The sequence below is a fragment of the Camellia sinensis genome, chromosome 2, assembly GCF_055761805.1.
Source record: "Camellia sinensis isolate YWXY chromosome 2, ASM5576180v1, whole genome shotgun sequence".
Taxonomy (NCBI): Eukaryota; Viridiplantae; Streptophyta; class Magnoliopsida; order Ericales; family Theaceae; genus Camellia; species Camellia sinensis.
Window position 1 is genome coordinate 56,817,366 of NC_138962.1, and position 15,997 is coordinate 56,833,362.

The following is a 15,997-nucleotide window of genomic DNA, read 5'->3' on the forward strand; positions in this document are numbered from 1 at the left end:
AATGATGAAAGTTAAAAAATAATAAAAAAATTGATTCATGTTATTTTCATGTATGTAATTTGGTAATTGATAAGCAAGATTAGGCTTAATTAAGTGAGATTAACTAAGCTGATGGGGAACTATCATGCTTATGTATTGGGTTCATGTTGGCCAAGTGGTTAGTTGCCATGAAGACATCTCACTAATGCATTGCATTAGAATGGGACAAGTGTCCCAGATTTCATTAGGTGTTAAAAGTATAGTGACCCATTTCTCTCATTCTAGGTGTCAACGCTAGAGAGACGAGCAAGAACATGAAGAGGAGGAGAAGAAAAATCAAGATTTCGTAGAGCCCATCTCAAGTAACTTATTCATTGTGTCTACATTCATGAAACAAGGATGGGAAATGGCTAAATGATCATATAAAATTTTGTAGGACTTGGACCTAGGAATTAGGGGACCATGGTTGTGGACATCATGCATGTAGGCAGTGCTGGCTGAAGCACTAGGCATGTGAGGGACTTGCCTTGGGCCTCAATTAGGGGAAGGGCCCAATTTAAATAGACTTTCTCTTCTATTTTTTTTTTTTTTTTTTAAAAAAAAAAAAAATCCTTGACAATCAAAGTAATTGCAAAAATATCTCTACTTGTAAATAAGAAACAAACCATTAAAAGAAACCTCCATCACTATTATTTACAATTCTTTAATTCACATGTTAAATTATATAGTATAAAAAAATTATATTCTTTTCACAAATATTAGCATTGTTTGTAAAATATTGTTGATAATGCTTATAACAATTGCTTTTTCTATAAGGAATTTTTCAAAAATTCAAAAGAAAAATATCAAATAAGTCTTACTTTTCCAATGAAATTTTCATTTAATCCTATTAACACATGAATCAACCCTTTCAACATAGTATAAGATCTAATGGAAATTTTGTTGAAAAAGTAGGCCTTATTTGATAAGTAATTTTTCATCTTAAAATGTAAGAAAATGAATTTTAAATAAAACATAGAGTAAAAACACAAAAATTATAATGTTCGAATTTTTATGAAGGGCCTAAAATTTTTTCATCTTAGGCCACGAATATACTTGAGCCGCCTCTTCATGTAGGACAACTTTAATGATTATTTGAACTTGTTGGATCAAAGTAAATTGTAGAAAAATCGTGTGTGTTTTGTGTGTGTGCGCGCGTGCACGGTTGCAATTTGAAACATGCTTGCCATATGTATATGTATATATATACATAAACTTGTGATTTGTAACTTGAAACAGGATTTGATTGAGTTTGGAGGTTAGATTTTGTTTCATGTATGGAGCTTGTTGAGACTTTGTTTCAGGATTTGGATTTTATTTCAGGATTTGATTGAGCTTGGAGGCTAGAATAGACTTGTTGAACTAGTTTTGAATCCAGAAAATAAAGCTGTAACAATTTTATCTCATGTTGTCATAAAACATTTGTGTATATATATATGTAGGAACTTTCTCTGATCGTGGGTTGCGATTGCGGGGAAAAAAATTGATTTTTTTGTGTGTATAATTATGACTTTTGCCGCTCGTATTGTATATTATTGATTAAATTAATTTTGCCCACGGCCCAATGCTTTATTTTTGAGACTGATAATCTCAATTACTTGCTGGTAGTGGACGAGTGGTCGTAAAGAATTTACAAAGAGAAAATGAAAATGATGGAAAAAAAGGGCAATTTTGTAAATACCAAGTTAGATTTTAAGATTTGAATTTTTTTATATTCAATGTTGAATTTTTAAGAAGCTTCTTATTGAAATATAATTTTTTTTCATTTATTATTTAGGTGATATTTGTCTAAAATTAAAGAGAAAAAAAAGAAAGTATAATTTATCTTATCTTATAGTGCATTACAAAATGATTTATTTTTTATGCATACAAGAGAAAGATATTTATTTGTCATGGTAAATTTAATTATTTTTTTAATAAGACGTATCTTATATATATATATATATATATGCAAACAAAATAAATTGAATGGTACACAACATTTCTTTTATTTTTATATTTTTTTAAACCTCATACTTTCTTGAAGTAAATTATTCATTTTATTATACTTGTCAAAATATATATATATATATTGTAAAATAAATATTAAAAAAAAGTATATATATTTTGAGACAAACAAAATAAATTATTAAATTGAATTTTTTTAAAATAAACTACATGGGTACAATTTAAAAATATAAATAATTTGAATCATTAAAAGATAAATTTTAAAATATATATATATATATATATATAAAATAATAAATATCTAAATTTCAGTAAAAATATATTAAAATTAAAATGGCGCTAGAAACGATTGTTATCACTACTCGGTCCAAAAAAACAGGGGCAAAGGAGAGGGATGGGACCGCACGAACACCCCTTTTCTTGGTAGTGGGCGGACTTGACTTGACTAATTTTTCTAGTCACCACCACCACCACCACCACCACTATCATCATATAATATAATCAACATCCTATGCTCAACCCTTGGACTAGTCTCAGCTTTTTATCTCATCCTTCCCAATTCCCAAACCCTCCATGAATTCTCATCATTAGCACCCATCAATTTACTAGTTTACTGCAATTTGAAGCCTGTGTTGTTGATCTTGCTTTGCTGGGCATATCTCACAGGTATTATTACCATAACTCTATTCACCTTTGATTGCGTTTACTTGTGTTACCCTCTCACCTTTCTTTTCTCCTTTCTTCATGGCTTATATATTTTGGGTCTGTGTTAATTTCATCTACTCTCTCTCTCTCTCTCTGGAAATTTACCTGAAGATACATTGTGTTCATGTTGTGTTGTGATGTGATGTGACGTAAACCCTATATATATATATATATATATATATGCCTTTAACTGTATGCGGGTGAGGTGACATACAGACAGGTGACAAAGCTATTTAGGAAAATTCTCTGCTTGAAATTAATGCTATGTTCTGTTCCCCATAAACAGAAAGCCTTGGCTTTCTTGGTGTCCATATTCCTTTTAGATTGCGTTTATTTTGAGGAATTATTCAATCGGATTGGACTATTAGTTATTAATTGTTTATTGTTTGGTTTAATTTTTTTGTTTTAGGTTATAGTCCTTCATACGAGAGATTATTGTATCTTAGGAGAGGGGTGAGATTATTTTCATAGGATTGGTATCCCATGAGACTAATGTGTGAAATGTCTATTTTACCCTCATGCTATTATTTTACCCTCATGCTATTACTTAACAAACAATTGAAAAATTGTAATATAGTCTTTTGAACATTTATAAATTATTTTTTTAGTGTTGTTAATTTAAAATTATATATTAAATAAAAAATATAAATTATGAATTATAAATTATAAATTATAAATTAAATTTAATTAAAAATTATGGCCTTATAATTTTTTTAGTGTTATTAAAAAAATTATTTTTTAGTGTTGTTAATTTAAAATTATATATTAAATAAAAAACATAAATTTTAAATTTAATTTAATTAAAAATAATAACTTAAAAATTATGGCCTTATAAATTAAATTTTTTTAGTGTTGTTAAAAAATTAAATTTATATATTAAACAAAAAATATAAATTATAAATTTAATTTAATTGAAAATGATAAATTAAAAATTATGGCCTTATAAATTAAAATTTTTTAGTGTTGTTAAATTATAAATTATAAATTACAAATTTAAAATTATGTATTAAATAAAATTATAAATTACAAGGGTAAAATAGTCTTTTGAACATTTATTCATATCCAGTCCGTCCAACCAAACATTGGATTTACTAAAAATAGTTTAATCAAAACATCTAATCTCATGACTAAACAAACATAGGATACAAATCCAATCCAATCAAATAGTCTCGGAACAATGTATCCCAGGACTAACAGTCCGATGGATTATAATTCCTCTTTATTCAGTCCGTCCAAATAAACACACCTTTAGGGTTTGGCTTCTCTCACCTTGGCCATCTAAAGGTGAGACAGCGCTTGGGCTTGGTTGGCCCATTTCGAGATTGATTGCGGTGATCTGAGTCATTCACCTTTTAGGATTTGTTTGGTAGAGTATTCATGTAAAAAATCAAAATGATATTCTTGAAATCATATTTATGGTCCATTTGATGCAAACATATAGTTGCTGACGTCCAATCATCTTGATTTTTTACATGAATATTCTATACAATGAGTCTTAAAAAGCGAATGGTTCGGATCACTGAAATCGATTACAAAATGTGTCTACCAAATCCAAACGCTCTCTCAAGCTGAGATGGCAACTTGAGGGAAGCCAAACCTTTTTCTCAAACCCTCTTAGTCCCCACTTCCCCCAAAAAATCTAAATTAGTTAATGTGTCTTCAACACAACTCTAACAATAGTGGCAATTATGTTAGTGATGATCAAGTCTGCAACTTAATAGCGAGATTGTGACTTTTAGCTTTGATGTTTAACATGTATGTGAACAATGAAGAAAGGATTAGACAAAGCTTTGTGATGGCAGGTTTTTTTAGGAGCTCCTTTAGAATCAAATTCTCTAGCATTTTTTTTATGTATCTTAGCCTAGGCATTGAGATGTTGATTATTTGCAAGAATAGTTAAAAATTGGGAATCTTATTGATAAGTAACAATTCTATGAAATATGTTGCGATGGCCAATTTACTCAGATTTTAGTTTTGAAGACATGCATATAGCAAAAAAATAAGGTTTGAATTACTGAAGCATGCGTCCATTAAGATCCCTTTTTCAATTGACGAAATCCAATTATAATGAGGATAAGTTCAAATATATTTGTTTTGATAAGAACCAAATCTGATGAATATATGTTTACTGGTGGCTGTGAGTTATTTGGGGGTTGATGATGAATGACTCTATTTTAGTGCTACGGTTAATGGATTTGGATAGTTCTTACATGGTGTGGACAAGCACACCATTTTTGAAATGCATCGAGTCCTCTTTCCATTAGTATAAAATTTTGACTACCTTTTTTGTATTATTGTTAAACCTTTATTCCCAAACTTGTGCAAGCTTCATCTACTATATATATATATATATATTGTGATGGATAGCTTTTGACATGTTTTTCAATTACTCTTTACTTTTGTAGTGATTACACAAGGGTAGTTCCAACAGGAGCGGAAATTTGTTGAGCAAATTTCACTTTTCTTGAAACTAGTCATTTGTTTTTCATTCAAAATCATGGCGAGCGACGCTTCTGAAAGTATCACTTTGAAGATCCTTGTGGAGAAAGAGAAAAACCGAGTTGTTTTTGCTGAGTCAAATGAGGATTTTGTCGACATTATATTCAGCTTCATGACATTACCTATTGGAACTATTGTTGAACTCCTTCGTGAGCACTTATTAAAGGGGGAGATTGGTTGCTTGAACAACTTATATGAAAGTGTCGAAAATCTTGATGAGAAATATCTAAGAAGTGAGCACAAGGAGATGCTACTTCATCCTCGAAGTGCAGCTGAAATATACCATAGGAACCTAAAACTAAATTTGATTGAAAGCAATAGCAGGAGCAAATATTATGTTTGTCGCAATTTTGATTGTAATGTTCTCAACTATTACCAAACTTCATGTTGCCGCTGTGGAATACCCTTAAAACTTGAGGTAAATCTGTCAAATCCGGTTTCTCAAGATGGAGGGGTGTTTGTAAAACCAACTGCCCGCTTTATGATATCGGATGACTTTAAAGTATTGCCTCTGTCCACCATGGCTGGCTTATCTTTGCTCAGCAATTTCGGAACAATGGATGATAGCAAAATAGAGGAGAGAACAGTGAACCTAGGAAAGAAAGAGGTAAGTAACAAATTCATTAGTTGTTTTTCTAATTGCATAAATGAAAAATTAATAAATGTTTTCCTTATCATTTTACTCTCTCTCTCTCTCTCTCAGGTTCTGAAATTGCTGAAGTGTTCATTAACATCAAGGACACCCCTGTCTGACACCATTATGGAACCACCCATCAGTAAGACTAGTTTAACGGTTCGCCGTGGAAAATATGGACCGAGGAGTACACGTCGATCTCAAAGAATTAAGGACACCGAAAATGTGGATACAAAGATAGACTTGAAGCTTATCATCAACAAATCTAACAATAGGGCATTGTATGCAGAAGTTGAAGAAAATTTTGTTGATGTCCTATGTAGTTTCCTTGCATTTCCAATCGGTTATGTCTTTAAAGAGTTTTCGTCTTTGTCCTTCAAGGGATGCATGGGTAACTTATTCAAGAGCATCCAAGATACCAACATCAATAAGTTTTTCAAATCTGAGGAGATGAAGGGTATTGTAGTCAATCCAAAAGTAGCCCCAGGTCTTGCTGGTGGCAACAAACTAGTTGGCATTGAGGAAGCTTTTAACCCATCATTCTCAACTCTTTCTTCCTTGTTTACAACGAAATGCTTTGATTTGAATTCAAACTCCCTTATCAAGGAAGCAAAAATTGGCGGTGGATTTATGAAGGGGCCATCCATGTTCATGGTGACAGATAATTTGTCCATAACACCTTTATCTCCGATCTCAGGCATATCTCTTATCAACAGATTAAAGGTACCCCTCAGTGACGTTGAGGAATTGGAGGTGACCATGGGTGAGGAGGAGGTAAATTAACTGCTGTCAAGTTATTTCTAGGGTAATGACACTAACCTCTCTTGAAGTTTGGAGAAAATACATTGAGCCCCACATGTTTGACATAATTACATTGGGTTCCCATAAGATTTTAATTCACATAACACGTCGCCCCTTTTTCATCGATAATTCATTAGTCATATAGATGGAAAATGATATTGTCATCTCTTTTATACTAAAATGTATACATTACCCGTGTTTATCGTTGTGTTTACGACCATCTGCATTAGTTCTGGATACTTTTGCCTTACTAAAGGGTGATCAATGTAATTATACCAAACTTGTGGGGCTTATTATATTTTTGTAAAACTTCAGGGGTGGTCAGGGTAATTAGCCTTATTTCTATCATAGCAATTTTGATAAAATAGCATAACCCTTACAGTTCTATAGAATTCATTGGCTTGCACCAGAAGTTCATCGTGGGTCTTCAACTATCAAAAGATTAAATTACGATAGACATGCTTATAATTTCAATTTACTTACTGTCGTAGTTCCATTCGCTACTTGCTGATATATTCACATTGCAGACTTTGCGTCTATTGGTGGCTTCTTTGGTATCAAGATCAGCTTTGACAGATGCTTTCATTATTAAGGAGACGAAGCAAGAACCATTAGGTAACATCTTCATCTCTATGCTTGAAGAAAGGAAGAAACTCTAATGATGCTGTAAGTAGATGACAGTATTTGTCTATATATAAGCCTATGTTTTACTATAACTATATCATCACTTTCTTAGCATTAGTATGGGCCGTTAGCTAGAACCTTTTTTTTTTCCCAGATTTTTAGCTTAAGTTTTGAAAATGTCTGGTAAAACTTTTCAGATTTTCAGCTTATTTGCTTCAGTTCAAAAAACTCAAAATCCTTGATTAACCTTGGTCTTTATTAATGCAGCGTTGTCTTGTTGTTGGGATTACCCAATTGTATAAGCAATAGGGTTTTCAGAAAGGCTTGGAGTGGTAATTAGGCTATTTCCAAGGGGGGGAATATAAGAAGAGCATGCAGACCTATATCTTTGCTCTTTATTTAATGAAATATAAAACTCCAGTTTAGCATAGGCTACTAGCAAAATAAAAGCTGCCTGACCATTCGGCTAGTCTCAATTCTCAACCTTAGAAGTCTGTAAGTTATTGTTTGTGGTTAGTTAGTTTTAGATTATTTATGCAATACCGTAGCTATTAAGCTTAATGGCATTCATTGGAAATTTTGTGTCTTATTTTAATTGATAATTGTTAAATCAAAGCATATCGTATGTGTGATAAACTGATAATTGAGTGTTAGAATCTGTTAGAATTTCCCATCTTTACCTTCACCTACTCCACTACACACTCCACTTCACCTACCTCCACTTCACCACACACTCCACTTCACCTAACCCACTAGCACCTCCACTACACCTACTACCACATTTTCTTCTATATATAGATTGTATAGGAATTGTAATTGATTAATCTTGTAAGATATCAATCAATCAATAATACATAATTTTTTACATGGTATCAGAGCAAGGTTAAAAATTTAGTATTTTTCGCTTCACCGGCGGGCGGCAACCTCGCCTTAGCCGCCCGCCGGACCTCAACCTAGTCTACTTGTTTTTCTACACATACCTTCTTCCATAATTAAGCTCTTCTCTGCCTTTACAAAACCCTAGCCATAGCTCTCTGATCAATTGAAGAAGAAGAAGAAGAAGAAGAAGAAGAAGCAAAAATCTCTTTCTTCTCCTCTATCTCCCTGAAGAAAAAGGGGCTGAAAAAAAGCCATGGCTCCATTCACGACGAGCTTGAAGTTGAGGTTGAGCTTGTGTGTGATTGTGATATCAGTTTTTACAGTTCCATTGGAAGTGTTTGGGAATTCAGAAGGAGACACATTCTACGCTCTGCGTCGGAAATTGTCGGATCCAGACAACCGTGCTGCAGAGCTGGGATTCCAACCTCGTCAATCTCTCTGCACCTGGTCTCTCTCTCTCTTTCTCCCACGAGCGTGAGGAGAAGAACCAAGAACCATCACCGTTGCGGCTGCACAGCCATGCCACCGCTGCCTATAGCTGTGACCACAACGACTGTCACCACAACCCTTCCCCGACCCACCGACGCAATCCAATCTAGCCCCTGCAATCGCCATTGTCGCAGCCACTGGAGCAGTCCAACCCAACCCCAATCGAATCCGGTGAGGAAAGGAGGCAAAATATTCACTCCAATTTTTTTTTTGGATCATTTTTCTAAGGAACTGTTGTTATTTGAGCAACTCAAGTAGCTCATATTTCTTGCATTGCATTGTTGTGCCGAAAGAGGGAAATTTGGGGACTGGTCCGTGTCGCTCTACAAATCTCCACTGCTGGAGAATATATTGAATACAGGGAAAGGCAATTGGAGGAACAGATGACTGTGGATGGTGGAACATAATAGAGTGGTTTCTGACACAAAGCAAAAACAACAAAAAAAAAAAAAAAAAAAAAAAAACAAGAAAAACAGGAGGCTCGGGCTTGGTGTGCCTCCAAAGGGAATATTCCAAACACCACCCTTCTTTTCTTTACAGATACAACCCTCTCTCCACTCATTCCTTTTATTCTTTTTCTGCACACACTCAGAATCCACAACCATAAAACCAAAACCATCACCCACGTGCTTTCAACCTTTTCTTTTATTTTAATCTATATATATATATATATTTATATCTATATTTTTATTATAATCTATTTCCTCTCTCCCTACTTTTATTTTATTTTATTTTTATTTTTTCTTATCTTTCTTTTTCCATCTCTAAATATTTTTATCTATTTTCTTTATCCATTATTTTATTTTATTTTATTCTTAAACAAAACCACCACACAAAATAACTCCCACAACATTCCACAAACTTGTTATTTTTTTTTTGACGGGGATCAACCCCGATCACACTTTTACATCAAAAAAAAAAAAAAAAAAAAAATCAAAACACAACACCCAAAGCTTTGTTTTCTTTTCTGCAGACGGCCACCCACCGACCTACTCTGCCGCCGGTCTTTTCTTCTTGCCTCCGTCCTGGGCGGTTCTTGCCGGTGTTGCCTCCGTGTTTCCCACTCCACTGGGTACGTTCACTCCCCCATACTCCTCCACTGCAGCATATGGTGGACCTCCAAATCGAAACATCACGGTGGCCTTCCGCTTCAGCTCCTTGTTTTCTGTCCTTAGCACGCTTATCTCTGCCCGCGCATCCTTATACATGCGTTGGAGCAGAGCCAGCTGGGAGTTTAAATGCTGCACCTCATTTGTCCTACTCTGCAGCCGGTTCGACAAATTTGTGACCGCCGTCATGGTTTCCACGCATGACTTCAGAGTATACTGATTAGCCTCAATATCAGTTTGCATCGCCATTTTTTGCTCCACCGACCGCATCGGAAAGTTCAATGGAGCAAAACCAGAGGTGTTTGGTTGCGGTTCACTGGCCACCGCACCAGTTATTTCTCTTGTGGGCTCGTTCAGTTCTGGAAAGAGAGTGAGCAGGTTCTGGGTAGCTGGACGGGAAGAAGAGGCCATGTTTTGGGTTGCTAAGTGTTTCCGAGCAGGGTTTACAGAGTATTTCAGACTGCCAAAATTCAGAGGTTTCAAACTGGTTTGCACAGCCTCTGCCTCAACCTTGGTTAAATAGCCAGGGCCGATCCGCGCATCGCGCGACGCCAGCCGACAACACGGGCGCGCTAGCCAAGGCGCTCACGTGCCTCACCATCAAGCCCGGCACACCTTTTGATAAGTTAGGCACGCCTTTTGATGGCACGCCTTTTTATGGATTGGGCACGCCTTTTGATGGCACGCCTTTTGAAAAATTGGGCGCACCTTTTGAGGATGCGATTTTTTTATGGGTCCGACAAGACTCTGTAAACTGTCCCGACATTGATTCCGGTTAGCTCCTTTATGGGTCCGACAAGACTCTGTAAACTGTCCCGACATAGATTCCGGTTAGTTTCTACAAGGGTCCGACAAGACTCTGTAAACTGTCCCGACATTGATTCCGGTTAGTTTCTACAAGGGTCCAGCAAGACTCCGTAAACTGTCACAACATTGTCTTCTACAACGGTCCGACATGACCCCATAAACTGTCTTCTACAACGGTCCGACATGACCCCATAAACTGTCTTCTACAAACGGTCCGACATGACCCCATAAACTGTCTTCTACAACGGTCCGACATGACCCCATAAACTGTCTTCTACATCGGTCTGACACCACCATACAGTGTCCTCTACAACGTTATGACACCCCATACAGTGTCTTCACCAAAGGTCTGACACGACCATACAGTGTCTCCTATCCTTTTTTTATTTTTATGTATTTTCTTGTTTTGTTACTCTCTCCAAACTCAAGTTGGTTAGTTTCTCTCCTCCTTGAGTTTGCGGGGGGCTGTTAGAATTTCCCATCTTTACCTTCACCTACTCCACTACACACTCCACTTCACCTACCTCCACTTCACCACACACTCCACTTCACCTAACCCACTATCACCTCCACTACACCTACTACCACATTTTCTTCTATATATAGATTGTATAGGAATTGTAATTGATTAATCTTGTAAGATATCAATCAATCAATAATACATAATTTTTTACAGAATCCTTCTAAATTCATGATAAATTAATTATTTATATGGCATTTATGGCCTTAGCAAATAATTTGGGAATTTTGGTTTGTGATTATCTTAGTTCTAGTTTCAATTTTTAATAAAATGATGCATGTTATTTTGTTTATGTAATTTTGTAATTGGTAAGCAATATTAGGCTTAATTAAGTGAGATTAACTTATGGGGGGACTATCATGCTTATGTGTTGGGTTTTTTTGGTCATGTGGTTAGTTGTTGGGATGGAGACACATGCATTGTACTAGAACGGACAAGTGTCCCAAGTATTTTTAGGTGTTAGCGTAGAGAGAGAGAGAGAGAGAGAGAGAGAGAGACCATATCTCCCATGCTTGGTATCTGACATTAAGAGAGAGAGAGAGAGAGAGAGAGATTTCCAGAAAGAATTGTAGAACCCATCCAGGTTATATTATCTCATTCATGTGTCTATCTATATTCATGAAATAAAATTGGAAAATTAGGTAAATGATCATTTAAAATTTGGTAAAGCTTGGACCTAGGAATTGGGGAGTTTAGTTTGCATGTGTGTGGTAAAGTCATGGTTGTGGAAATCATGCATGCAATAGACTTCTTGTTATTTGTGATTTGTGATTTGTGATTTGTGACTTGACTTGTGACTTGTGTGACTTGTGACTTGAAACATGGATTTGATGATGCTTGGAGGTTAGGTTGATGTTGTGGGAGGCCTTTGGGAACTTATGTTTCGTGTATCGAGGTTGATGAGACCTTAGAATGGAGTTTGGGGGATTTGGGGTTGAGAACCAAACTGGTTTTGAACCCCAAAAACAAACCCTTAACAACTCGCCCTAGCAAGTCTGCCAGTGGGAGTGCACAGTTTAGCAACCACCTCCGCGAACACAACTTCTACCCCTACCTCTGGGACCCACCTTAGAATATAATTAAGATTGTACATTACCAATATCATATTGGCAATATGGAATCATACGATTTAATCAGCATAAATGAAATTTGAGTAATAACTTATGGAATCATCTTGTGGATAAATTGGTCTAAATTGTATTTCTGACATACGTTGTGAAGGATCATTAGGAAGAGACCAATATAGCTTCATAAGAGGACAAGGCAAATAAAACCATGGGCATCTCCGAGCTTAGTTTATAAAGAAATGTTATTTCCTTCCAAGCATGACTTGATCACAAAGTTATATTTTTCTTTATTGTTAATACATGTTTTATCTTTCACAAACCCATGGATACCCCTCTATATGTTTTTATAATCATGTGATGCGATACTTCTATATGCCATTTGTAATTAGTTCTAGCTACCAAGGGACAGTAAGCATGTTGATAACCATGTAGTGAGACATCCCTGTGTCTCACTATACGTGACTTGCCCTTTTGTGATATGTGTTTGGAGCACAGGTTGACACAATCTCCTTTCATTCTGCCTTTGCTTTCATTGAAAATTCTCTGTTCTCTCTTTTTATATAAAAATTTGATTATTAATATCTGTTACAAGTTACTATTTCGATAACTTCATGTACCCATGGTGCTTTGGTTTATTACTCATGCTTTAGTATAATATTACTTGCTGAGTTTTGACTGGTCTTTTATTATTCTATAACCATTTCAGGAAATGATCCCTACATGATGTGAGTTTTGTGAAAGCTTGGAGCATGTTTGAAAACCCAATTTACTGTGTGTTGTCGTGACCTTGTATATGTGTAATGGATGCAATCTTGTTTTGCGTCTTTGACCATCACTGTTGTTTATTTGAGGTCTAAGGATGTTAAGACTTGTGTTTACGTATCTAATGTGGTGTCATAAATATTTGTATATATTTGCTCTGATGGAGGGTTGTGATTGGACAATTTGTATTTCTTATATAATTATGACTATTGCCCACAGCTCAATTTAGTTTTCTTTCTTTTTTTATGTAAAAATTTAACTGTCTGATTAAATTAGCCCCAAAAAAATAAAACCAAACCATATTTATAGACTCAACTGCATTTTTCTATCCTGTAATCAATCACCCATGACCTAGTTGTCCAATAAAATGAGAAAGATAATCAAGGGTAAATAAAAAAAACTTGAAAAAAAATTACATTTGACTTTAAAGTATATAGTAGGTATTAGTCTCAATCCAAAAGGGATCAAGGTATTGCTAACTATCTGACCTAAGATTAAATTTCCCCCAACCTTGCTGGTAGATGGGTCAATTCATACCATGGCGTCTGCTCTCTACGCAACATCATCTTCTCTTTTTAAATTCTTCTGTCCTGTCGAAACATTCATAATTGTAGGTTTATGTCTAGAAAGTTTTACATTTCAAAATTCTTAGATGTAACGGTTAGATTATGCTTTGAGATTTTTGCATTTTGAAATTTATTTATGATTTAGTGGTTACTAGCATATCACTTACGAGATAAAATAATATATTATTTAACAAAAATTTGATAATTATATTTAATTTTTTATATTATGAAAAATAAAAGTTAAATGAAAACTAATCAATTGAGATTTTTTTAATTGTTTAAAATTAAGAAAATTAAAAAAATTAGTGTGATATATTGATCTAAAGGCTTTTCACTAAAAATTTCATTTTGCTTATATAAGTGAGAGTATAAGATTCGTTTTATGTCAGTAAAATAATTTAATTTTTCCTTCTTTTTTTGATGTGAGTTTATAAAATAAAAGTTAAATGAAAGCTAGTCAATGAGGATTTTCTTAATTGTTTAAAAGTTAACAATTATTTTTGGGCAGAAAGTTTATTTCGAATCAAGCAATCTTAATCGTTTAATTTTTAATTAGGTCAATCTTTAATTTATTTCAAATCAAACAAATTTAAGTAATATATTTTGATGAAACCGTTAAAATCGCAGTTAAACCAACGAATCAGTCAAATCAAAAATGGTTCACCCTATCGGTTAGGTCAAAGGACCAACCAACTTATACAAAAATTAATTAATTAAAACTTTTAAACTTTATTTTGAAAAATTTAAACTGTCTTAAACTGAAATATATATAACACTACAATAGTAAATGAGAGCATAAGGTTTATATAGTGAAACAACTCATTTTTTCCTCATTTTCCTGATGTGGGATTGTAAAATAAAAGTTATTAGTTATTTGCGCAAGAAGTTCATTTCTAATCAAGCAATCTCAGTCGTTCAATTTTTAATAAGGTCAATCTTAGTTTATTTCAAATCAAATAAATCTAAGCAATAGATTTTGATAAAACAGCTAAAACCGTGGTTAAACCAATAAATCAGTCAAACTGAAAGTGATTCAGTCTAATCGACTAAGTCAAAAGACCAACCAATTTACAACAAAATTAATTAATTAAAACTTTTAAAATTTAAACTATCTTGAACTGAAACATGCATAATATTATAATATTAAATGAGAGTATAAGATTCACTTTATATAAGTGAAACAACTCACTTTTTATTTCTTTCTTCGATGTGGGATTGCAATTATTTTAAAGTTAAATATTATGAAAGTTTTAAAATCTCATACAAAATTATTTTTAAAATCAAAACGTCTATATCGGATTGTACAATAAAAGTTAAATGGAAGCTAACCAATAGAGATTTTCTTAATTGTTAAAAATTAAGAAAATCAAAAAAATATATATATTAATTATAGGGTTTCTCACTAAAAATCTTATTTTGCTTATATAAAAGGGAGCAAAAGATTCACTTTATATAAGTGAAATAATTCGTTTTTTCTTTCTTTTCCCGATGTGAGATTGTAAAATAAAAGTTAAATGGATATACACATTGGATTGCAACCTTCACATTGCACATTCACATAGCACGGGTGATATGGTAGGAGTATTATACATATGTTCTTAAACACAAACAAAAAAAAAAAAAAAAAAAAAAAATGGTATTAATTATAGGGCTTCTCACTAAAAATCTTCTTTTGCTTATATAAATGGGAATATAAGATTCACTTAAGTGAAATAATTCACTTTTTCCTTCTTTTTCCGATGTGTGATTGTAAAATAAAAGTTAAATAGAAGCTAACCAATAGGAATTTTTTTAATTGTTTAAAATTAAGAAATTTCAATTATTCATATAAATTAGATCATAAAATTCACTTTATGTAAATGAAACAATTCACTTTTTTCTCTCCTTTTTTTTTCTCAATTTGAGATTGTAAAATAAAAGGTAATGGAAGCTAACCAATAGGAATTTTCTTAATTGTTTAAAATTAAGAAAATTCAATAATTTTAGAATGAGGGTTTGGAACGTTTAGAAGGTTTCTCCCTTAAAACTCCATTTATAAAATTCATTTTATAGAAGTGAAATAACTCACTTTTTCTTTATTTTCCCGATGTCAGATTGTAACAATTTATATAAGTAAAACAACTCACTTTTTCTTTTTTTTCTCAGTGTAGGATCATAATTATTTAAAGTTAAATATTATGAAAGTTTTAAAATCTCATACAAAATTATTTTTAAAATCAAAACTATGTGGGATTGTAAAATAAATGCTAAATAGAAGCTAGCCAAAGGGGATTTTCTTAATTATTTAAAATTAAGAAAAAAAAAAAAGAGTATGAGATATTGATCATAAGACTTCTCATTAAAAATCTCATTTTGCTTATATAAATGAGAGCATAAAATTCATTTTATGTAAGTGAAACAATTCACTTTTTCTTTCTTTTGTCGATGTAGGATAGTAAAATAAAAGGTAAATAGAAGCTAGTCAACGGGAATTAGAGAGGCATAGTTTAGGTTGGTAAATTTATCATATTCGATCATTTTGTAAACTCATATGCATATTAAAAAAAAAATCAAATTCATTCTAAAGTCAT

General features: G+C 33.3%; 1 protein-coding gene across 4 annotated transcripts; it reads left to right on the top strand.

Moving 5' to 3' along the window:
• Positions 1-2,313: 2,313 nt before the first annotated feature.
• Positions 2,314-13,085, top strand: LOC114309841 (uncharacterized). 4 transcript variants are annotated; one of them, XM_028255704.2, is made up of 5 exons: positions 2,314-2,631; positions 5,076-5,776; positions 5,873-6,577; positions 7,132-7,219; positions 12,806-13,085. In XM_028255704.2, the coding sequence occupies exons 2-5, from the start codon at positions 5,168-5,170 to the stop codon at positions 12,826-12,828; spliced, it is 1,425 nt and encodes a 474-aa protein (XP_028111505.1). In that variant the 5' UTR covers positions 2,314-2,631; positions 5,076-5,167; the 3' UTR covers positions 12,829-13,085. The 4 variants fall into 4 exon arrangements, 2 of the variants coding, with proteins under 2 accessions (XP_028111505.1, XP_028111485.1); XR_014360970.1 differs by having other exon boundaries at positions 2,318-2,631; positions 5,873-6,608; positions 7,132-7,270; XR_003645896.2 differs by having other exon boundaries at positions 2,318-2,631; positions 5,873-6,608.
• Positions 13,086-15,997: the final 2,912 nt, after the last annotated feature.